Source organism: Tyto alba, unplaced genomic scaffold, assembly GCF_018691265.1.
Source record: "Tyto alba isolate M040663 unplaced genomic scaffold, T.alba_DEE_v4.0 Super-Scaffold_16, whole genome shotgun sequence".
Classification (NCBI taxonomy): domain Eukaryota; kingdom Metazoa; phylum Chordata; class Aves; order Strigiformes; family Tytonidae; genus Tyto; species Tyto alba.
This window is the reverse complement of record NW_024881278.1, coordinates 7,616,391-7,640,581: the sequence shown is the minus strand read 5'-3', so window position 1 is coordinate 7,640,581 and position 24,191 is coordinate 7,616,391. Positions and strand designations below refer to the sequence as shown.

General features: G+C 38.1%; 1 protein-coding gene across 13 annotated transcripts in view; it reads left to right on the top strand.

The window, feature by feature from the left end:
• Positions 1-2,282: 2,282 nt before the first annotated feature.
• EML6 (EMAP like 6) overlaps positions 2,283-24,191 on the top strand; it is a 121,557-nt gene continuing 99,648 nt past the window's right edge. For all 13 annotated transcript variants that reach the window (XR_006165037.1, XR_006165036.1, XR_006165039.1 and 10 more), the window contains exon 1: positions 2,283-3,024. Coding sequence is in view for 8 of the 13 variants with exons in the window: in XM_042789660.1 (XP_042645594.1) it covers positions 2,828-3,024 (197 nt within the window). In the remaining 5 variants the exon portion in view is untranslated. The remainder of the gene's footprint in view (positions 3,025-24,191) is intronic.

Sequence of the window (24,191 nt, the reverse complement as noted above, 5' to 3'; positions counted from 1 at the left end):
ATCTAACTGAGTGGGAGACAGTCACAAAGGCGCTCATTAAAATGCTACACCCTATGCAAATTTGAAATATTTTAAATAGCTTTTAGAAGCATTCAAATTAGGTGCAGAACTGACCTTAACATGAGTAAATAACAGTATGAAGAGCCTTTGCAACGACATTCCTCAAGGACTACTGGAAAATAAGGTATTTTTATACAGGTGTACCACGCGCTCTGTCCTGAAGACCTGGCGTATTACCACAGGTAATGTGATTCAAGACAGAAAAACGTGTCCCAGCAGCTTTTAAACCACAGAGATCAGCACACAGACATAAATGTGTTTGCCGTTTTCTGTGTTCAGTTACTATTCCTTTTGAAAAGGGCTTTTGTAGTAATGGATTGTGTGCTTGGTAACAACAGTCATTTTAATGGCTGTATGTGTTTGGACAAAACAAGATGTGTGTTTTGGTGTGTGGCTGCTATGCTCTCCTATGTTAACTGCTGCAGAAACAATCAACTGCAGTAAAAAGCTGACTGTGAAGAAAGGACCGGCTAATTTTGTTCTATATTCATTTTTATAAATTCTTCTATCCAAACGTCTCACAGCTGTGAATGGGAAGATGTTTTTTATTGTGTACATGTGCATGTGGCTAGTGGTGGCAAGCCACAACATTTGGGGGAAGGACTTGGGTGAACTTGTATTCAACATTCGACACTTTTATTTTCAGATTAATGGAACTATTCTGAAGTCACAGGATGGTTTGGGTTGGAAGGGACCTTGAAGATGATGTAGTCCCAACCCCCCTGCCCCGGGCAGGGACACCTTCCACCAGCCCAGGCTGCCCAAAGCGCCGCGCAGCCTGGCCTTGAGCCCTTCCAGGGACGGAGCCGTATGAGCGAGGTCACTCACACCGCGATTATAAGCGAACACCGCGGCAGCCCCGCGGCGCGGCCACCCCGCCCCCGCCCCGGCCTCCGGGGCCGCCGCGGCCGCGCCCTCAACAAAGGGCGGGAAGAGCCGCGGGCGGCCGTTGGCACCAACCGCCCCCTCCTCAGAGCCGTCACCACAGCAACCTCCCGCCGCGCCGCCGCAGGGCACGCTGGGACTCGTAGTCGCCCGGCCGCTGCCTCCCGGGCTGGCGGCCGCCCGCCGGAACTCGCATCCCCATGAGGCGCCGCGGGGGCCGGGGCGGGGGGAAGAGGGCAGAGCCCGGCCCTGAGGTGCCGGGGGCAGGTCCCCTCGCCGCGGGGACGGCGCTCCGGGAGCCGGGCTGCGGGGCAGCGCCCGGCTGACGGCGGTAGGGGTAGCCGGCCGGGGGGCCGTGAGAGATGGTGCTCCCTCTGGAGACTGTCGCTCTGGGTGCGAGGCCGGGTTTTACCCTCAGATTTGCTTCAGGCGTGGAGCGTAATTCACTGAGGGCGGGTTGTATCGCTTGCGGGTTACACTGCCCGTGTCCCTGGCGCTGTAACCCTTTATGTGAGCCGGTGTCAACACGCTGCTCTTCAGTTTGGGCAGCCAGCGCGAGGCGTGTTGTGTGGGGAAAGGCAAAGGGGTTAGCCCCGTGGCGGGTGGTTCACTCTTCCCTTCCATCTGGCTCTGTGCTCTATGAATGAGGCTTCGAGTTTGCTCCTCTGATTGTAGCATCCCTTTCCCAGCGTTTGTGGCCGAGTTTCTGGAAGGTTGGGTTTGGTCCTCTGTTGAGCAATACTATAAAGTGGTGGATGTCTGATCACAAACAACATGCAGCGACCGCGCTCGACCGATAGTGGCAATACAAATCTTGCTTTGGTAAAGGCAGAAGACAAGCAAGGAAATGTGTTCTTTGGGAATATCATGCCAAAGGATGACAGTAAATAAAAACACAGCCCCCCACTACTTCATGGCAAATTGGGAGTGGTTTGTGACTGAAAAACGGGAACAAAAAATTGTTTTAATTACATAGTTTATGTAATTATATAGTTGCTGTAGACTCCAGAAGGAGGAAATTTGGGGTTGCTGGGGTTATAAGGAAAGGTGGGGTAATACTACTGTATTTATGCTGGATGGTGCATACGAATCCTCTCTTTCAGTAGTATCTCATAGAAAGACTCAGAGCATTGGGCCCTGAGGAAAAGGCTTAGAAGACCCCAGACCACGTAGGACTTCCACAGCACGGATCCAAACAGTGCTCCCCGCCTCAAAGTAGTCCCTTTGCATTTTAAGTACACAGATATTCTGCAATTCAAAACCACGTTGGTTTGTGGTTTTTTGTTTTGGGTTTTTTTTTTTTTTTGTGTGTGTGTGTTTTTTGGGTTTGGGTTTTTTTTTCCTCTCTCTCAGTTTTGACCCAAAGACAGATACCTTGAAAAGAAAAGCACCCAGGAAGCTTTTTGCAGGAAGCTGGGAAGGTGCAGTAGGGGAGATGGAGCAGGGAGCCTTTGGCAGGTGGTGGTGGTGGTGACGCACAGAAGTTACTTTGCCTTCGGAAAGAAAAAGCCCTGTCTGCTGCCTCTGTAGGTGTATTTTCGCGGTCTCCCTTCTCCCCCAAGAAGTTGCCTGGGTCGCGCAGCGGCGGGGAAGCGGCAGCTCCTCATCCTGGGCGGCAGCGGCAGCGGCGGCGGCGGCGGCAGCAGATTATGGTGGCAGCGCAGCGGGAAGAGCGGCGGCGGCGGCGGCGGCGGCAGCCCTGATCCGCGAACGCGTTTTTCCGTTGAAGATCGTCGCTGGAAAGTGCCACCTGAAGCTTCGGCAGCTGGGCAGGGGCCGCTGACGCTTTAAAGGGGAAAAACCCTGCAGGGGGAAGGAGTTGAGGGAAGGAGGGGCAGCGCTAGGTTTTGTGTGTGCCTGTGGGGAGAGGGGATTGGTTATCATGGCGGATCGGACAGCTCCTAGATGCCAGCTCCGTCTGGAGTGGGTTTACGGGTACAGGGGTCACCAGTGCCGCAACAACCTGTACTACACGGCAGGAAAAGAGGTGGTTTACTTCGTGGCTGGAGTCGGCGTGGTCTATAACACCAGAGAGCACAGCCAGAAATTCTTCCTCGGGCACAATGATGATATTATCAGGTAAGGGGGCTGACTTTTCTGGTGGTGGGGTGGGGTGGGGTTTAAAAGGAAGGGAGGAGAATGTAGGGCTGGCAGCATACCCTCTCCCTGATTCTTACTGCTCTGCTTGTACCTGTCGTTTTAAAGCAGCTCAGATTTGTTACCAGCAGGCTGGGTGAAAGCTGGGTTTCTACATACTGTTGATTTTTATTATTTTTGTAGCAATGATTCGAAATATTGCAATAATAAGAGAGAAGGTAAGTTTCTCTATTACACTGCACCAAAAGCATGGCACTTTTTTTTCGGTATGGAAATGCACTGGGAAGATCTCTGTGCAACAGTGCTGCAAAATCGTGGATCTGGCACCTTAATCTTCCCAGAGCTGGGACCACAGCTCACCGATTCTCGTCCTACAGAAGGCAGGTGTAGCGCTCTCTACACTCAGCAAATCCCAGCACAAGAGTGCCATAGACCTGGCACATAGGTCAAACTAATCATTTTTATATATATCATCTGGAAAATTTCACTCAAAATTAAGTTTAGCTGTTTGTACTCCAGCCAAAAAATCCCAAGCATGCTGGTGCAAGATGGCTACAGAAGCCCAGGTCTTATTCCTGGTCTGACTAGGTTTCTTGCCTCTTTCTCTCAAATTCTGCCTAGGAAGTAGATTTAATTGATGGTGTCCTACAGAAATACTGATTTTACTGCACCCCACAAAATAACACACTAAAAATGTGGTTTGAATTAGTGTTGTAAAAAATCTGTCCAAAATACAGAAATTCACACTAATAAAATAGAAAATTAATGTTGTATCTACTACTTTGAGACAGAAATCTGAACCTAGAATATCCTTAAAGAGGGTGTTGCATGGTAATGACACTCCTCTGAGCACAGCAAAGTGCTGCCCTCCCTATTCTAGCATGAATGAAGCATTTTCTTGATGATGTGAAACCAGAATAGTCCCAGGTGACTCACAGTGTGGTAGAACTGTGGAAACATCTGCTGAAGGCAGAGTTTTGACACTCAGTAGCAAAATCACGTAATTGTCATGTAATCATTCCAGAGCCTTGTTTACAGAAAACCATCTGCTTTTCCCAGTGAGAACTTTTGGCTGCTGTGTATCCTGGTATCATTATTCTTCTCCTTTTTATAACATGTTAAAGCAGCAGCATTTCATGAAGTACAGTGGATGTGCATAAAAGTTTATTCTGGTTTCAAAGGTATTATCAGTTCCAAAAGGCTGTTGAAATAGACACTTGGCTGCTCAGATCCTTCAGAGAAGACACTGTATTTTAGATGTATCAGCAGTATCATGAAAATAGTTTTCCTTGTTGTATGGACATAAATATTGATACTCTATGGAATATGAAGTGTAACCCATGCACAGAGTAGTATATTTCTGAGCTTATGTTTGAATTCTCATTACATACTAGAAATATAATTTGTCAAGACACAGCTACTTATCTACATATATCCACTGGTTTTTGGTTGGACAGTGATGCTTTGGTTCTCCTTTTTTTTTTTTTTTTCTTTTTTTTTTTTTTCTTTTTAATATGCTGTCAGCTAAGGAAAAAATGTGCCAATGATTATACCTGATGACACCTCCCTCCAGAAACCAATTGCATTGTACAGCTTCTGTGCCTTTTATTTCAAGACATCTCATATTAGGAGACTGCTTTTGGCAGTGTCACGTTTAGAATGTACAATGGGAACAGAAGGACTATGAGTGTCTGATATTTGTAGTTTGTTGCTGCCTGTGCCTGTTCTGCTCTTTAAAGAAAAGTGACAGCTACCCAGTCAAATTAGCAGGTGTTTTGAGGGACTCGCTGTAGTCCAACTAAAGCTTTGGAAAGATGAGTTTTATGTCTGCTCTGCAACAAGATCAGAATTCTGTAGGACAACAGTAGTTTCAACAAAGAATGAAGCATTTGGATCCAGAGAGCATGAACAGGACCCAAATAACAATTAATTTCAGCTTTTAGTGTCCAAGGAACATTGATGTCACATGGGGTTAAAGGAAGTAGAGAGTCTCCAAGATGTTGCTAGAATATTCTGTCGTTTGCACCTGGTTATGGTTGCCTCCTTTGCTTTTGATTCACTTTGCAGTCCTTATTGATGTAATATCCCATCACTGTGAGTACTTTTAAGTAGATGGATTCTTGTGTGGTTATTACTGATATGACTAATAAATGCATAGAATTTAAGTTCTCACATTGTAGGCTTCACCGTGTCATCCAGTTGAGATAAATGGGATGACTGTACTTAACCAATTTTTCTGGTTTTGTTGGTATTTACTTGTCTGAGACCATACATTCCAACAGGTTGCAATTTCCAAAGACATTTGAAACAAAAATTAAAAAAAAAGAGAAAACTTGCAGATTTTGGAAAATACTGTGAAATCATTAAGACTGGAAGACCTTGAAGTGGGAAGATCTCCTGCTTCTGAGGATTGCCATTAGCTCCTTCTGTATTGAAAGGTTTCAGTAAATACTATTTTGTGGGGGAAAAAAAAATAAGAACCCATGATTCAGAGTGTTGAGGACCTGTGTATTACCTTGAAGTGTTTATTAAAATCATGAAAGTGAGTATTTGTCCTTGGTGAAAAGGTCAGATGTTTAAAAGTGTATGTTTAGTGTGTTCTTGCAAGTTTAATAGTTCTGCCTCCTGTTTTGTATCAAGATAATGCAGTTGGACATAATTTAGTTTGGGCTAAAGTAGGCCAGACTGTATTGGTTAATTGAAAAATAACATTTTTTCCAAGATTCATATTTGGAAAAGTAAGTACTGTTTGTATAAGGAACTTAACACACTGCACTCAGCTAGTAAGGTAGATGTTCAGAGTACAAACAAGTGAGCTCTGAGGCGTTCTGCTTGCTGTGCAAAGCCACTACAAGGTGCTGTGCTTCTCAGCTCTTCCTCCTTTTAACTTCACGATGAGGTGAGGTCCTGAACTACCCGATTGAACTTTGAAGTGAGCCTGCTTTGTGGAGGGGTTGGACTGGGTCACCTCCAGAGCTCTCCACCTAACCTAAAGTATTCTGTGCTTCTTCTGTTACTTCCAGTTGTATAATACAGTTCTTCTTGCGTGTCATGTAGCTGTGGAATATTTAATACTATTGATTAACATGTGCTGTCAGTATAAAAGAGGATAAACACATGATTGAAATGAACAGGATTGATTCTGGTCTCTGAAGACTACTGATGCATTTTGTTTGGAGATTAAAAAGACATGCCATTTATGAAGTTTACTTTATAATCAAAGAGCATGAAATACACACTATTCTTCTCTGTCTCTTTTTTTTTTTTTTTTTTTTCCTAATAAAAAATGAAAGCTTTGGTTATTGAGTACAGCCTAGCACATCAGGGGTGGTGAAGGTCAGAATACTTCTTTCTCTGAGCTGTGAGCCCTACAGTTTACCCTAAGGTCTGTGTTACAGACCACAAAGCACTCATGGAGCGTCTTGCATGGGAGCTCTACATTTGATTGTTCTTGAAACGGGATCTAGCTGAAGCATCATAGCTAATGTACAATAGCTATATAAAAGCATAGCTACTGCAACACTTTAACGTACAAAATGTCCTGTAGACATATCATTACACATGCAACTGATTTTCATTGAATTCAATCATTTGTGCTTCACAGGATTAGGTTTCAGAAGCTGTAAGATTAACATATGGGGATTGTTTTCCTTCTTCAGTAATTTAAAAGTGGGCTTTTGCAGCAGCTCATTGTCATAGCTGTAAGTTAATGTATTAATGACAGTCTTGCAATTCGTGCAGCATCACTGCTTTCAACAGAATTCATGCAAGTGTAGGATTTATGTTTAGCATAACCACTTGCAGGACGGGTTCATTAGTTTTGACAGTAATTGAACACTTTCAAAAGAACAGAAGGTTTTCTTACTTTTATACTGTGCATTACTTGTATAATAGCAAGCAGTTAGATCACTCCTCTTTTCCCTCCCAGTGAAATGGTGAATGGGGGGAAGTTCTTTCCTATTATTTTTTTGCAATGCATGTATGTGAAAGCCAAAAAAGCTTGCCACAGAAAACAGCAAAAATAAAAACATAACCAGTTGAAATACTTCTCATTATAATTTAAATACAATAGATTTAATTTATTTTTACAGAATTCAGTCATAAACAGAGGTTCTTAACCTTGAGAAATTTTTCTGATGGTGTAGTAATAAAATTGTATCTCTGTGTTCTTGTAGTTTCAAGAATTTCTGCAGTATTGAACAGTTTTCCTGAATACGTCAAAACTTACTGAGAGAAAACCTTTGACAGCATACGGAAGATTTCACCTAAACTTTTTACATACCCGTTTCCTGTGTTACCTGATATGGTGTAGTGATATGCATTTACTAAAGCAGATTTTGCATTCCAGTTGCCTTCAGGCAAGCCACTTGCTAGGCAAAGTGCCACAAGAGACTGTTGCCTTCCTCAGGTCTCTCTGCAGTGTTTGCTGCCTGGGTACAGTACCTGGAAAGCCATCCTGTTGTCTGTGGATACTAAAGCATGTTGTTTGTGTAAGGCTGCTTACAGTGTAATAGCAGTGTCTGATTTATCAGAATATTCCTGTAAGTATGCTGGTGTGCGTGTTCTGCTGTGCTGACAGATTGAGATTAAAAATGTGGATGTGCCACTGGTGATGAGATTTACAGGGCTGTGCGAGTGACTAGAGGCCTGGTTTCTTCTTTGCAGTGATTGTTTCAGGAGACAGGGTGCATATTGGAACATGACTGCACATTTTCCTGTCTTTCTGCAGCTGGGAAAAAGAAACGTGATGCTTGAAGCAATGTTGTATGTTGTTGACTGTAGTAAATGTCATTTTGGAATAAGTAAATTGATGGCAGAGGTATGCAAATCAAAACCTCAGAGTTAAAATATCTAACTTGTACGTTAATATTTTTATTTAAAATTATGGAATGTATGTAGTAATATTTCTGTTTATAGGGTGGTGCTTATTTGAAGTGATCTAAAATACTTCGAATTTATGTTTAGTTGCCACCATTCGGAGGGTAAGCAACAGCACTTGTTTGCTATAGAATGATGTTCAAGTTACTGTGGTTATTTCTTAACAAAAGTGCATGGTAGAATGTACTGTCTGTAGTTCATGCTTAACGTGGACTTTAGTTGCAGAAGGTGCGTGTGCAGGACTGCTGAAATGTAGTGACCTAAAAGATAGCAAAGTAGCAAGGAAGCCATCCGAGATTTTCAATGACAGAAATGCCAGACTGGTTTCTTATGTGAATGCTATGCATGTTGCCATGCAAAGCCATGAAAATTTGAAAGACATGGCTTTGGAACAGGAAGGCTGAAGCAGAATGTGAGATCTGTGTATACTAACGTGCTTGGGGATTTGTTCTGAGACAGTAGGTTGTTAAAGCAGTTTCATATTAAAGAAATTAATCCCCCATAAAAACTCATCAGCTTATTGCTTCTTTTCATCCAGTCTCAAAAATGCAGGGGGAAAATGCCATTTATTTCATGAAGTTCTAGTGGCCACTCTTTTTGCTTTGCTTGATTGCTGTGCTGCATTTAGATTTTAAGTCTTTACTGGGGCATGAGCTACTATAAATATTTGTTTCTTCAATATCCATATTAATGCATCAGATATGTTGGAATATATAGTTACAGTATCTTATTGAACATGATTTTAAAAATACGTGGTTAAAAGTGTAGAGAAACTCAGTAGCCATTTGTAGCAATATGTGTATGAGAATGGCTGTCAGTTAACTACAGTATTTAAGCGGACCAGTCTCTACACATCCCAGTGGTACGTCAGATAGGGTAACCGAAGAATAAGTAAGATTTATTTATTGCTTGTCCAGTCACAGCTCACTTGTGCGTTTGGACAAGTGTTTATTATTAGACATCACAAGTAGGGTTTTGAGTGTTTAAATCATCAGATTGATTTAACTCATTTTCAAAATGAGAAAGAAAGAAACATGCCCAACAAAACAGGAAGCACTTGTATTCCTCTGTAAAAAATGTTTGGATCTTTATTATGTTTTTATCTTTTCACAGCTGAAAAACAGACAAGTGTTTAAGTCTATATCAGCTACTATATTACATTTTTTATTGGATTTGTGTGAAGCAACTTATTTTCACACAGCACTGAGTATCCAGCTTATTAAATATCAGGGGTTTGGTATGCATTAGTCTTATATTGGAATTTTGCAGTTAGAGATTTCCCTGTCAACATTATTTTACCTTTTTTTTTCCCCCACTGCTTACAGTATCTTAAAAAAATAAACTAAGCTTAATTTAATTTTTTAAATTATTATTTATTTTTACATTTGCTCTGTGTTAACTCTCTGCAACTTTTATTTTATTTCAGTTTGATTTAAGATGACTAGACATCATCAGGTAGTGGTGCATAATTGCTGTTTAACAGGATGAAAGCTTGTAGAAAATGTTTTGATATGAGTAACCTTGATTTCAAATTATCTTTTCAGTTAGAAGGATGGGGAAGGACCTATGGGACAGTTTTGTATTACCATTTTCTACTACAAATCTTCCTGCAAAAGTATACAAATTCTAATTTTTACAGAAGTTTATAAACTGTATCTTGTAGGACAGAAGAGATCAACCTTCATGAACTATCATTCCATTCTTTCTTTCTGACTAAATGATGTCTGGTAGATTTATCTAGACAATTTCCAGACACTTTCTTTCTTCTACGTCTTGATTAGGGTTTTGCAGGAAGAATCACATATTTCTTTTAACACTTAATGGAAAAATAATAATGTGTATTTCAGCAATTAGTATTAAAAACTCATACTTTTGCCTATGATGACTTGTTCATAACTGGGTATCTCAAGAAAGAATTGTGTCTGGTAGGGGCTACAAATGTCCTTCCAACATTTTCACCATGCAAACTGGAAACTGAGACTTTTCAGATGAGGAGGTGCAAGTGGCTGCAGACTGCTTTGGGCTGGGCTTTTCCTCAAGGACACAAGGGCTGCACTTCGGTGGAAATGGAAGAGAGAGATTTTCGGTTTTGTACTGCATTGGAGAAGAAAACTCCTTTGCTATAGTATCTATTTGTGAATAGAAACAGGGTTGTCAGTTTGAGGAAGGTTGTTACTTATTAAAAAAAAAAAAAAGAAAAGTCTTGGACAAGAAGAAGCTGCGGCAATATTTGTAGCAATATTTCTGGTATATGTCTGTAGAAGGACAAACTGCTGGAACTGTTTTCAGGTACCATAAATACTTCTATGAGGTATCCTCAATGACTTTAGTACTAGGCTTGCACATAGTATCCATCTGCTTTCTAGACCTCCATGGGTTTGAATACTTCTCTGCAAAAGTAGGAGGGGTTTTAAGGTCTTTAAAAGAGTATTCTGCTCACTTGCCTACTGCTCACTCAATTTTTTAGGAACCTTGGTAAATGGGTACTTTTTTTTTTTTTTTTTTCTACTTAAAGACTCTTCTTTGAAACAGCAGCTTGTTTTTCATGAGATGCATTTCCACCACAAGAGCATTTAGTTGTCTGGAGTTTCTGTCTTAACAGACATGTTGAATTTAAATTCTTCTTTAAAGGTGGGAATTATAACAGACTTGGAATGACACCTCCAAAGCTTTAGGTAGGCCTGAACTTAAGGCCAAGTATAGACCATATGTTTATGTCTGTCTTGAAGACCGACATGATGAACCAACCCAAGAGATCTCTAAAGGAAACATCATTCAGCCCTGCTGCATCTTCAGGACCATGACATTGGATGCATCCAGGGAAAGAACATCGTAGTGCTTTTGTTGGGGTCACTGGTATTGCACGGGAAGGGTTAAGCGCATTATGCAAATATACTGGAAGTTACTGGTTTAGTTTTCACATCATTTCTATCTTACATTCTGAACAAAATTGTGCAAGTTGTTAAGAACAACTTAATAATGATGTATCACTCAAACAAAACAAAGAGGTATTGTGATTTGTGTGACTGCGTAATGGTGATTTGGATGTGCATTTGCTTTTGCAACCTCTTGAGCTATTTGCACTTACCAGACACAACTAGCAGCATGGTGAATCAACTCAGCAGTCAGAGATGGACTTGTTGATTCCAAATTTTGATAAGTGTGTTGTGTTGCTATGTGCATTCAGATTTCAGAATTATTGCTGAGGTGTTTTGCGTTAACTAATGTGGTTTTAATATAACATGTTTCAAGTTTCTTTAAATAGTTTAACAGTGTAATGAACTTTGGTAGTCTGTATCTTGTTGATATAATATCTGTTGATGCTGTTGTTGAAGTCCTTTCTTTTGTGACATATGGATTGGAATACACTGGAACTATGGTAATAAAACTAGAATAGGAAATAAACTATACTCCGAGGGAGAGATTTAGCAACCCCTTTATTTTGGTTGCCTAACACTCCTTGTTATGAAAGACTTTACTGCATTTTTATTGGGAGTTTTTAGTGCCTTCGTTATTTTTAGCAGACCTGAATGTTCAAGGGATAATCCTACACGAAAGTTGCTGACTAGTAATAGAGTTTATATATAGTCATACTAATATTGATTCATTCACATCAAAATTGGGCGTATATTTATGCAAAACATCTGCTTCCTTGTCTTCAGAAATTGTCTTCCATATGCAGAGATAAAATTGCAAGTGTCATTTAATCTTATACTGTCTGTAGTAGTAACTCGTTACTTACAAATATTAATTGCAAAATAAGGATATTTATAACAGTTTTGGGCAAGATGAGTTGAACTTCTGCATAATTCAGGATACAGTGTAATATTTCCCTCTTTTTTTAAAAAAAAAAAAAAGTTGTATATTCTAGAAATTACTAAGTTAACTGTAGTAAAAAAAAAGACAATAAAATATACCTTCAGCTTATTACAGCTCTACTTACAATTAAGGTTAGAGCATTTTTTTCCTTTCACCCTGACTAGTCAGACTATGCTTCTTTCTTCTTTGTATCTTAAGACATTTAACAAAAGGTAAGTCACAGTCAGCTTCTGTCTAACCAGAAAACATGTTAAATGTACATTTCCTTATTTGTTTCTTTCATATCTCTAGTCTTTGAACTTTATTCACAAGGTACCTAAATGAACTTTTGGCTTAGTTCTCCAAATGCTGAAATCTGCGATCAGGTAAAAGTTGACGTTTCTCTTTGGCCTGTCTGGCAGAATATGAGAAAGATGATTACATATATATGACAAGTTTCACTAACAGGACCAACTTTCTGGCTCTGCTTACGCTGGTGTAGAGTATGTACTAGTAAGCCTGCGTTTAAACAAGATTTTAGTAGTAGGTCTATAGAAGATTCCTTATTTTGAAATATGTGGCAACAGGAGGAGGCCACAAATGTCTAAAAGGATATTATATTGAGGCTTTAGGAAAACTCGTTGGAAGAACTATTTGAAAACTTTTGCTTGTCAGGCTGGAGAGGTCTGTCTGGTTATATCTGGGAATTAGATGTAACTATCTCAGTTTGACAAGCTGCTTTTTGGGGTGGGCAGTTCTGTGCTGTATTCCTTACAAGACTGCTTATAATGCAGTCCTCACTTCCCAAGAGGTAACTAATGTAAATGCCTTTTGGCTGTAGCTCTGTGCTCCCATGTCTGTGCAGCTGGCACCTTCACTGGCCGCAGTTAGGGCCAGCTGTATTATAAATTACCTTCCAGCAGCGGTAGGCCTTTTCTATGGTGTAAGAACGTAATGGTATGGTACAGATGAGGATCTAACCCAGAATTACTCATATCAGACTACTCTTGAAGAATACTCTAGTTTCAGCCTGTAGTGGCCATTTTGCATTCTAATCCAGGAAACAGGTTTTAAAGAATTGCACCTGAGCTATGTGGTTGCAGAAAACAGCATTTTACAAAAGGTACTTGAATCAAATAGCAAAATCACAAACAGGAATATTACTTTATCTTCTTAGATGCATGTTCATTTAACATAACACCATAGGTCTAGCAGGTGAGTATCATTAATTGGGTAAACAAGTAATAATCCGTTAAACATTTTAAGAAAAAAAAAACAAAACAAAACAAAAAAAAACACAACAGAGAACTTTATTGTCTAGTAATAGGTACCTTAGTGGTATGTTTTCATAACGGGTTTTATCAGAGCTTGTTCAGGTAGTGCTGTTTCAGGGAACCTGCTAGATTCATCTGCTTGAATATAACCACCTGGAAGGAACAGAAGTGGATTGTGCACTACGGTTTAACATAGACATGACATTTATTGTGGCAGGAAGGTTGCTTATCTGAAAGCTTGCTCAGAACCTTCCTGATATTTTTAGAAGATTAAGATTATTGGAAATGGGCTCATGTCCTGGTTTTGGTTGGGATAGAGTTAATTTTCTTCCTAGTGTCTGGTACAGTGCTGTGTTTTGGATTTAGGATGAGGATAATGTTGATAACACACTGATGTTTTAGTTGTTGCTGAGCAGTGCTTACACTCAGTCAAGGACTTTCCAGCTTCTCATGCTGCCCTGCCAGCCCAGGCTGGGGGGCACAAGAAGCTGGGAGGGGACACAGCCAGGAGAGCTGACCCAAACTGGCCAAAGGGGTATTCCATACCATATGGCATCGTGGCCAGTATATAACCTGGGAGGAGTTGGCAGGGGTGCACTGTGGCTTGGGGATTGGCTGGGCATCAGTCAGCAGGTGGTGAGCAACTGTGTTGTACATCACTTGTTTTATATATTTTATTTTTCCCTCCCTCCACCCCTTCCTTTTTCTCATTAAACTGTCTTTATTTCAACTCACAAGTTTAATTTTTTTTTTTTTTTTCCAATTCTCTCCCACATGCCACTGCAGGAGCAGGGAGCGAGCGAGCAGCTATGTGGTGCTTAATTGCCAGCTGGGGTTAAACTGTGGCAGCTCAGGATACAATATTTTTTTCTCTTTGAGACTTGATAAAATTTTTGAATATTTAATGTTGTTAAATAATGGTGTTAAAGAAATACCATTGTATTTTTTCTTTTATGCATGGCACTTTCCTCCTCTATGCATTTCCCACACTTCTTCATTTAATGAATTGGTTTCTGTACCACATGTCATGCCATTCAGAGTGTAATTAAAATTTTAGGAGGCTTCTTTTGGATATGGGACTCTTTTGAATATAGAATTTTGGATATAAATTGTATCACAGGTACCACATGAAATATTTCAATTTATAGATGAAAATTTGACACCATATTGTGACAGAAAATTTTAACAAAGAATAAATTTAAATCAAGAGAGCTAAGTCTCTTTATTTCTCTTCTATTGAATGGAGGGAGAATACCTTTTTAAAGAAATCTGCACATGTGATTTCTTGAAAAAGAAACCCACTTCGGAGGAGCCTCCTTCTCTCTGCCAGAGAGAAGCTGGGAGATGGTAAGGCTCGCTAGATGAAAGCTGGCCTTTGTGAACATCACTGGAGTCTGATGTTAGCTACAAGAGCTTTTGGACTCCTCCTTTCTTCTTTGTGTATACTCTCAAAAGTTTTGCAATGGTAGTTTAAGAAATGAGTCATGGTGTTGCCTGAGTAGGCTGAAGTGCTCTGGGAGCAAATGGGGGAAGAGAAGAGCAGTCTGTATGGTGTATGGTTTGGGATATGACTGCTGCATAAGTGACCTCAGGATAAACGGAAAATGGGCTAGCAGCAATAAAGAGGATAGTTAAGATTATTAAGTGGATAGGCCAGTAATAAAGTGGCTGTCAAGCAGTTTGTATCCATTTCCTATGCATCAATTTGTAAACTTTACTTCTGGATATTGTTAAATTGGCCTAATAGCCAATAAATAGGCACTAGTAGCCTACTGTATTCTTAAAAAAAGTGTTGATGATTAAGGTGAAGAACAACAAATTGATTTTGGAATAAGGCTTATGTGCTATCCATAATTAGTTTCTGCATTTTGTTACCTTCTGATCCCATGACTTTCTGAATTGAAGAATATTATACAACTGTTGCTTTGTTTCAAGTGAAACTTGCTTAATTTACCCAATAACAAAACTTCCGCTGGTGCATTGTTCACGGTTCAGAAGAGTTGTTCTAAGAAGCAGCTGTGCAGGTGCTAAATACTTTATTTCAAACTGGAAACTGAAAAGCAAGCTGCTTGTAGGTCACGCTACAGATCTGTATAAAAGGGTTTGCTCTTTAACGCTATTTACAGTTGTGGTCTTCTAAACGTTCTCTTTTTGTATGGGTGGGATGTTGCTGCAGTCAAGACAGTGACAATGAAAGCTGATGTTTGAGGAAGAGGCAGTAGCTGCAAATTATGTTAAAGAATAGATTTGTTCTGTCAATAGACGTCTGGAAAAACTGATTTAGCTGTAATTGCCACATTTTAAAAAAGTATTATTTTGTAAACAATGACTAGTCAGGATGACTAGTGTATAAGATGCATGCATTTATTATTGGTGGTGGTAAATCATTACTTTGAATCCAGCTAAAAGCGTGAAAGCTTGTACATTTCTGTTAAAAAATGTATTTTTATAAATAGATGAAAAAAGGTAATATAGTTTAATCCACACTACATAAGTATAGCCATTGAATGTAGATAACTAGATTAATCCATGCAGTTATCCTCTACAGTCTCTAAATTTATACAGGGGATCAGTGAAGGTATTTATTCCTTGCTAAGGTAGATTTCAGCATCTTTAAAACTTACATACACCCTTCTAAACTAAGGATAGTAATCCTAAATTTGTTTGGTTTTGTTGTTGTTTTTTTAGTTACCGTACAGGCTAATATTTCTGGCTGAGTGAAAATATTTATTCAGAGATAGAACTAAGATGAGAAAATGTTCGGGGACCTCCATCATAAATCCCTGTAAAGTGAAGGACAAAATTAAAAGACAGTAATACAGTGTGTGCACATGTGCGCATGCGCACATAAAGTAAATACTGTTTTAAGAAAAAATGAGGCATTAAAGAATCTTGATACGATGAACTCCATGTACCGACATTTTTATTAAATTTGCATTTAATTAAATCCTTCAAATTCTATCTCAAAACAGAATGGGATCAAAACATGATGTTTTTTATTTTTTGCTGTGGGCAAAATGTCTTGGGCTGTGTCTGGAATATTACCCAGCCAACTAAAAGGGAGATTTTAATTATTGGAAGGAGTATAGAGACACCAAATTATCACAGTTGCATTCTGTCTAATTGAGCAGCAAATCTATATCCCTATTCATTTTATATTACAAATTTATACCACTAGTATACAATTTTGGACTATTCTGGTATTCCTGTAGCTTATAGATTGCAAGCTACTTAAGTGCTCTTGTACAATGCTGCTTCCATTAATTATATGTTAGCTGAAGATGAACTGCTAACGAAATCACTTTTGATACTAAAACATTTCTTGTATGACTAATGTACTAGTCTGCATGGCAGCCTAAAATGACTTATTGCCTTCTAAAAATTATTCTTTCCTTTTAAATTATCCTTACATTCTTTTAAAATCTACCTTTCATAAAGTCAAGTCCTCCCTGGCAGAATACTAATGGTTTTATCAAAAAAGCAATTTTATAAATAATTACTATCTTAAGAAAATAGATATAAAGTAATTTCTTCATCTGAAATATAACCTAGCTAAGAACTTAGAGTTTTGAGGGGCTTTAATTTTTTGTTCGTTTTGTTTCATATTTCTCTGGATTTCTATCAGATTTTCAGATTTAGAAATCTTATTGGTTTGCTCCTTGTAAGGAGATTAATTTATTGGAGAGAGAAATAAAATGCAACATGAAAGAATATCATATTATTTCAGTTCTGTTTGCAGAGTGGGTGGAGCGCATACTGCTAATGAAGATCTCATACTAATTTTTGGCTGCTCACCTCCAAGGCATCACTGCTGTATCACAAAGCTAGGAAGGAGTCAGTAAAGAGTTGTTATGAGCAACCAGCAGTATTGTTATAGTAGAATCTATAGAAAATAATTCCTCTCTCCATGTAGGAAGAAAATATAGAAGTTGGTAAGTGTTGGTACTTTTTAAGGCTTTTAGCAGAATATGACCTATTGTTTTATTGCCTGCTCTGTAGATGTAGAGAAGAATTTTAGAATAAGAAATCTTAAAAGCACATATTGCAGAAGCCTACAGTTTTCAACTCTTGCATCAAACTAGTTATGTCAGTGTATATTTTAACAAATTTGATGGCAGTATAGATTAATGAGTTACCAGAGAAATTATAATACAATGCATTGTACAGAAAATCTATGGCTTGCATTAACATTGTATTTTTTAGCTTAGGTTTATACTGAAGTATTAGGTATGATACATCATTTTGTAATAGGTATCTAGCATGGATGCAGTTTCACTCCCAAAATCCTTTCATGGAGAGAGGATATTTTGCTCAGGAAACCTCTAAGAGAACAGAAGAGCAAGTAGGTATCTGAACTGTGTACAAGGACATACGACATCTTCTTTAAAAGCCTGTACTTTTTTAAAGCTTTGAAATGAAGTAATATCTTAAATCAGTAACACAGGCCTGTTTCTTTACAGCTCTGCACACAATTAAGTCCCTTGCTATTTCACACTCCTGCCTGTGTGCTGTCATATGGTTAAATCTGGAAGCCTGCTAAACCAAACCAAATCCAATTGATTAGCTCATTTGGTTGAAACAGCACTCCCTTAATATTAAATTGGGTTTATGCTCAAATACTCTGTTCAGTTTTAGCCTCCAAGTATTGTATGAGCAAAACCCACTTCCTATGTGTAAGGGGAGGGTGTAATGAATGCTTTGTCTATTGAGGCAGGAGTAAATAGAAAAGATGGTATGAAGAGGAAGATATATTTTGTTCTTCAGATGAACCTGGCAGTTGTGGTATGAAGCCTGCTTTCTCTCCTACTGTGATGTAGAAGGCAAAACCCCCTGTAACATCCATGACACCACAAGCTAGAGAAAAGCCAGAGTATTAGAAAATTACAAGCAGTAAAATAGATTGTAACTGCCTGAAATGACATGGTGCCAGGCAGTTACATAATTGCATGGAACTCGTCAGTCTCCACCATAGTACTGTACCGAAAATACAGCAAAAAGGTCTCCAATGAAACCTGCGCTCTGAGATTTCACAGACAGCAGAACTCCAGGTTCAGCATCTCTGCTTTGAACAGTTTGGTAAGAAATCAAGAGAACAAAAGAAATAATAATAGGCAAGAGAATTAGTCATAGTGCTTATATAAAAACATAAAAAGTCATAATTACATGTTTGTTTATATAACTGCTGGTATTAGTCTCACAAAAAAAGTTTAAAAGGCATTCTTTGGATAGCTGCAATCTCTCTCAAATAAGCATTTCATGGATTTTGGTAGTGTAATAACTTTACAACACCTGCTCTTTCATTTTTGCATCTGTGACTGCACATCCAATAAAACACAGGTAAAATTAATCACTGTATGGATAATTAATAACTGTACATTGCATAAACAGATACGTGAATTTTGGATAATAGGGGTGTCCTATGTTATGAGGGTACCTAGGGCAGCCAGTTCTACTGAAGAAAAAAAAAAAGCTGAAATGGTGTGTGAATATCTCTTCAAAATGTATGATCAGTCATTCACCAGAACATGAAGATTGATGAACACTTCCAGTGATGCTCTGGTTCCTCAGAAATTTAATACTGAAAATTTTATCTACTTATGTACAATATTAATTCAACTTCATGGCATTACTTTTTATTTGAAACTTAGGGCATTTACCTTTTGTAACAATTTATTTTTAAGCAACTATAAAGCAATTCTGTCAACATTGCTTAACTCAAGACAAGTTAATATCAAGTTAGATTGTGCATGTAGCCTGTGGCCTTCAAACAGTGTTTCAAGTATTTATGTAGTTTCTTTCCATTATGTAGCCTAGGTGCTACTTGAGAAACTAAAGTCAGGAGCCTAAGCTTATTCAGTTGTCAAAGGAGAAGTGTTTCCACACAGGCAAGTCAAACCTCTACTAGGTTTGTTGTCTAAAATAAGCTTAAGTGGAGGTACTGAATGATTTCGCTTTATACCTTTTTTTTCCAACTATCCATTTTGTAGCCAGCGCAGAAGAGAAATTATCTGATTCAAAGAAGGTGCTAAATTTCCAAACTCTGTCTTCATTTTTTGATATTTCTTTTATCTTTCTGTAGAGTTACCATAGACATAATTTGCTTTTCAGCTATCATGATAGCTTTGTGGGCACTACCTTATGTGGTAACATACAAATTGCTCTTGTTAACACAGATGGATCATTTTAAAAATTTGGAAGTAAATTAGTCTTCAATGTCTAAAATTTCTAGAAAATAACTTGAATTTTCAGGGCTTATATGTATGCTGTGATGGGAACTAGGATGTAGATCTTTAACTATAAAATACTAACACAAGAAATCTAAAATTCTTTATGCTTTTCCAAAATCTTTACTAATGTAACTCTGCTGAAACTTTTTATACAAATTTATGTGATTCAGTTGATGTTGAACCTAGCTCTGAATTGTATTATTTTAATACTGATGAAGAAGCTCTTCTCTTTTAAATCATCAGCCTGAAATGTCATTCAAATTAGATTGTGTGAGTGATGAACATAACAACTGCAAGAGGTGGTAGTAATCCTGGTGTAACTAAAGACTTCTGATTTAAGTGTCTGTATGTTATATAATTCTTCATGTGTTCGCTAGCAATGATAGCACTGACTCTATCTGCATGGGACCTCCACTGTTCTTCAAGTAGACTGGCTAGGCTGAGTTAAAAACAAGTGAAAAATACTTCAAATTGTATAAATCAGCATATTAGATTTTGGATGAGAAAGAGATTTTCTTTCCAAAATCTGGTGAATGCATGAGTGTGACTAGTCATGAGAGGTAATCTTAGATCTACATAGAAGATGGGTGACAGCTATTTATTTTTGTAAATGATGATCGTAAAAATATTTTAAATCTGGATAGTATTTTTCTTTGAGAGTTGGCATCATGTGAGATACAATATGATTTTTCTGTAAGGGAGCTGAGAGATCAGTGTCCATTTATCTGAGCAAGGAATGTTTTGGCACTTGTGTCTACATCAGTTTAATTTTACAATTAAATTTCAGTGAACTGTTAGATCTGGTGATAGGTCATAAGAGAATTTAAATTAGGAATAACCATGGTAGTTTTTTTCATCAGAGGACAGATTGAATCAGGTACGAATATACTGTTGTTAAATTAGACAGCTCTTTAGAATGCGCTGTTTCTTGCTGTACTAAATAGATATTTAATGGAATTATTCTGAATGTACACAGTACACAGTGTATTGCATTTCACATTTTCCTTGTGGCATCTGTTATTTTTAATTTTGAATCTATGGAACTCCCTACTGCCTAGAGGTAAATGTTCTTTTACATTGTCATTTAGTTTGGTACGAATTACTTTATACGTGAATGACAGTTAAGTGCATTGCACGATTTTTTTTCTGTCTTCTTCCTCCATATCAGATATAACTGGTTAATCAGCCTAACCCCCTTGAAACTGAGCATTTTCTGCAGCTGTCACAGGTTACTACTTGTTTCTGTGTACTGATCCACTTCAGTCTTTGGTCAGGACTGTGTTCTGGTTTTTAATTTTTTTATATATACATATATATACACACACAGAGAAATATATATATAATATAATATTATATAATATTACATATATATAATACACTATAATAATATATTACATATATAATACATGTAATATAATATATAAAATATATTTATATTATACACATATTATATATATAAAAATTATACCATTATGTGGAATTATAGAACACATAAATATAAAAATTATATATATTTGGCTTTCAAATTAATTGTTGACTAAATGTTTTATGTAAATGTTCAGTATTAAAAGAAGCCCCAAACCTCTATTCCATGTTACAGCATCTTGTGTGCTTCGGGTTTTTGGATGATTGAGCTGATCACAGCCACAGTCTATGCAATTTTGAGTTATCTCTAGATAAACAGGAATATGTCTCTCCCAGTAAAACATGTGTTCATACAGCAGCAAATTTGGGAATGAGCCTCCCTTCAGCTTTCCAAAAAGTCCATTTCAGATCAGTAGTATTAGAACTCTTGACAATGAAATTATACTGATTGTGGCCACCTTTGGATTACTCCTTTTAACTTCTGGACACTTTTGTCCTGATGGTAGTAGTAATGAGTGATGCTGTCTTTCATTCAGTTTATGAATGTACCAGATTTAAACTTGTAATTGCTAAGTAGTTGCAACTAAATAGAGATGCTCAATATCACGAAATCTGAGATTTTTCTGAGTTGTGACAGAATTTTAGACTCCTGGGAAACCTTACCAGTAAAAAACCCTAATAACTTGGATTGTGACAGGAGGGGGTTTTTGGCATTGGTGTGTGATATAAATTAAAAAAAAAAGTGATAGTCACCAGAAAAAAAGTGATAGTCACAAACATTATTTATTCTTTGTAGTTTGGTCTACTGGCTTTATAACATGTCGAAATCTAGTTTATTGGTAACATTATATTGCCAATAAATCACAAACAGAAGAGCTTCACTATATTTCAACATAAATTTAAGGCATGAGCATAAGACATTACATTCTGCTTGGAATATCATGGGGATTTCTAGCTCCTTTCTGAAGACAGATAATGACATTTCACATGTCATTTTCAGTTATCTTCTGTACTGATTACTGCTGTGGGAGTGTTAGCAGACTCTTTCTAACATGTTATATTCCAGTTGTTCCTCTGGCTCCCTTGAGTAAGTTAGCTACAGCTAGTTTCTCATTACCTTTGGCATCCACCACCCCAAACGGAATAGCTTTGGAGGAACTAAAAGCAAAGTAGATTTGTCTCTTTCCTATCTTGTTCTTGGATTGCTCACTGATGTGGGACATCCCAGACTCAATTTGTCATACAATGTGCCAACATATTTTACCTATCTTATTTTGAAAGTTTTAGCATATGTCTTTGATCAGCTGTTTCAGAAACCAGTCAAAAAGTCTTGAAGTATTTAGTTCATAGAAAAAGTTGGCAGCATGTTTTAAGTTTGGAACATAATTTTGTTGTTAGACAATTAATCTTTATTTTTCTTAATTAGAATCTTCATTTATATTTTAAAGCATACTTCTCTTAATTGAATAATTTTTTTTTTAATCAAATTTATTATACTTCTTACACTGTTGTAAAAAGGAAGCTCAGCTGACACAATGAATAAAAATGAGTGCTTTTGGCTAGCCTTTAGGGAGATGACTTCATAGTTATCAGTCAAACTCCCAAGCAGCTGCAACAATCTGCTTTGACTGATGACCCTGTGTCACCTCCCTAAAGGCTAGCTAAAGGTCTCTCTTCACACTAACTCAGAGACATTCTTTGACTAATATGTGGAAAGTTTTCTGGCTGCCTTATTTTCTCTTAATTCTGTTTAGCTTGCATGCTTTTTTTTTTTTTTTTTTTTTTTTTTTTCTGTTCTATTTTCACTCTTCTGTATAAATCTAGGTATTTGTGTTATAGTTCCTTGTTAAGGATGTGTTAAGATGGATAGCCCTTGGGTAAAGCTATAGTTTGTTATGAATCTGCATTGTTTCACCAAATCTGTGAGAGTTAGATGCTTATTTACACAGCTAAGAGTATTTCTTTCTCTAAAATAAGATTCAGTTGATTGTAACCTTTCAAAACAAGGAATACTGTTGGGTCAAGAGACAACTGGCTGCTTCTTCTAAATAAAACAGTGAAGGCATTTGGTTCTTCAGCCTTGAGAACAAATAGCATTGTACAACTTGCATCCACACACTTGCCTGGTTTTCTTCCTCAAAAGATGGTGACAGCATCCAGATCATAGGAAGTTTCCATGCCATGTTTTGTCTTCCAAACATTGTCCAGGCGTTGTCTGGGAAAGCCCTAAATACCATGGGCGAAAACCGCTGCAACTTTAATAGCATACATGGTAGTGGGTCAGTGCTGAATCCATGTTCTGGAGTAGTTTATCTGCTAGTATAGACAAACCTGGTAACATAGTTTATGCCCAGGGCTTCGCAATATCCAACTCTAAATAACAAAAGTAAATCAGGAGATTGCTAACAAATGTGTGTGAGAATTTGAAGACCCTCTCATGTTGAAATGCTGGGGCGATAGTAGATTCTCATCAGGCCACAGTGCCAGAGATCCTGGAGGTACGACAGGTCAAGGTGGATACGGAACTGGCACTTGGCCGCTCCAAAACTCAGTTACTTGTAGAAGCTCTCAGGATCATGCTGTGCGTCTCAGTATGTTCACATTTGTAGAAGTAGATAAAGTAAAGGTCATCAGACTGTAATAATTTCCCTTTCTCTTCTTCTTTGTTCTCGTATGAACTTAATACAAATATGACTGTCTCTGAAAATAATTTCCTTTGAAATTTGTTTGCATGCAGTACTGGTCTACAGATTTCCAGGAGAGATGGCATTGCCAGAAGAGTGTTGCAGAAATTAGTGGCATTAATCTCTCCCACACTTTGGTGGCTGAACTATTTTATTCAAACTATCCAAACTAGTATGAAACAGAAAGAAATAATGGAATATCTTCCCTATTTGTTATTATTTTTATTTTCTATACATGTCCATAGTGTCTTGCAATTTCAATATATGTTGCTTGTATTCAGTTGTGCATCAGAAAGTAGTGAAATGTTTACTGTGTTCATCAATAGAAATGTTCTTCCTGAAAAAAGGGACTTTGTTTCTTTTGAGGATTGTTCCTAAAATACTCAACTGAAACCTAAGAGAGATCATCTTTATATGTAACAAGCTATTTCCATCTAGTTGGGACCAACTGTATCTCAAATGTGTGTGTTGGCTCTAAAGAGATTAAATGAAAATGTAAAAAGGGTCCTCTTCCTAAACGCTAAACTTCCTATAGATATGAAGGTGGTTTTAAAAGGAGGAATTGTTGGGAAAATTTATGGCAATCTTCAGGTTTTATTTTTTTGTTTGACACCACTGAACTGCACCTGAAGGGATATTTATGTTTGTTCTTGTTGCATACAAAATAACAAAGTATATAGATTTATTCTGTTGTGGCAAAAAAACCAAGGGGTGACATCCTGCTGGACCTCGTATTTGTGAACAAGAACTGGTCAGGGATGTTAAGGTCAGAAGCAGACTTGGTTGCAGCAACCATGGAGGTGGTGGAAATCAGGATCCTGAGAGACAGCAGTGAAGAAATTAAGCAAGATTGCCAACACAGTTTTTGGGAGTGCAGACTTTGGCCTTTTCAGGGGTCAGCCTGGCAGAATCCCATGTATTGG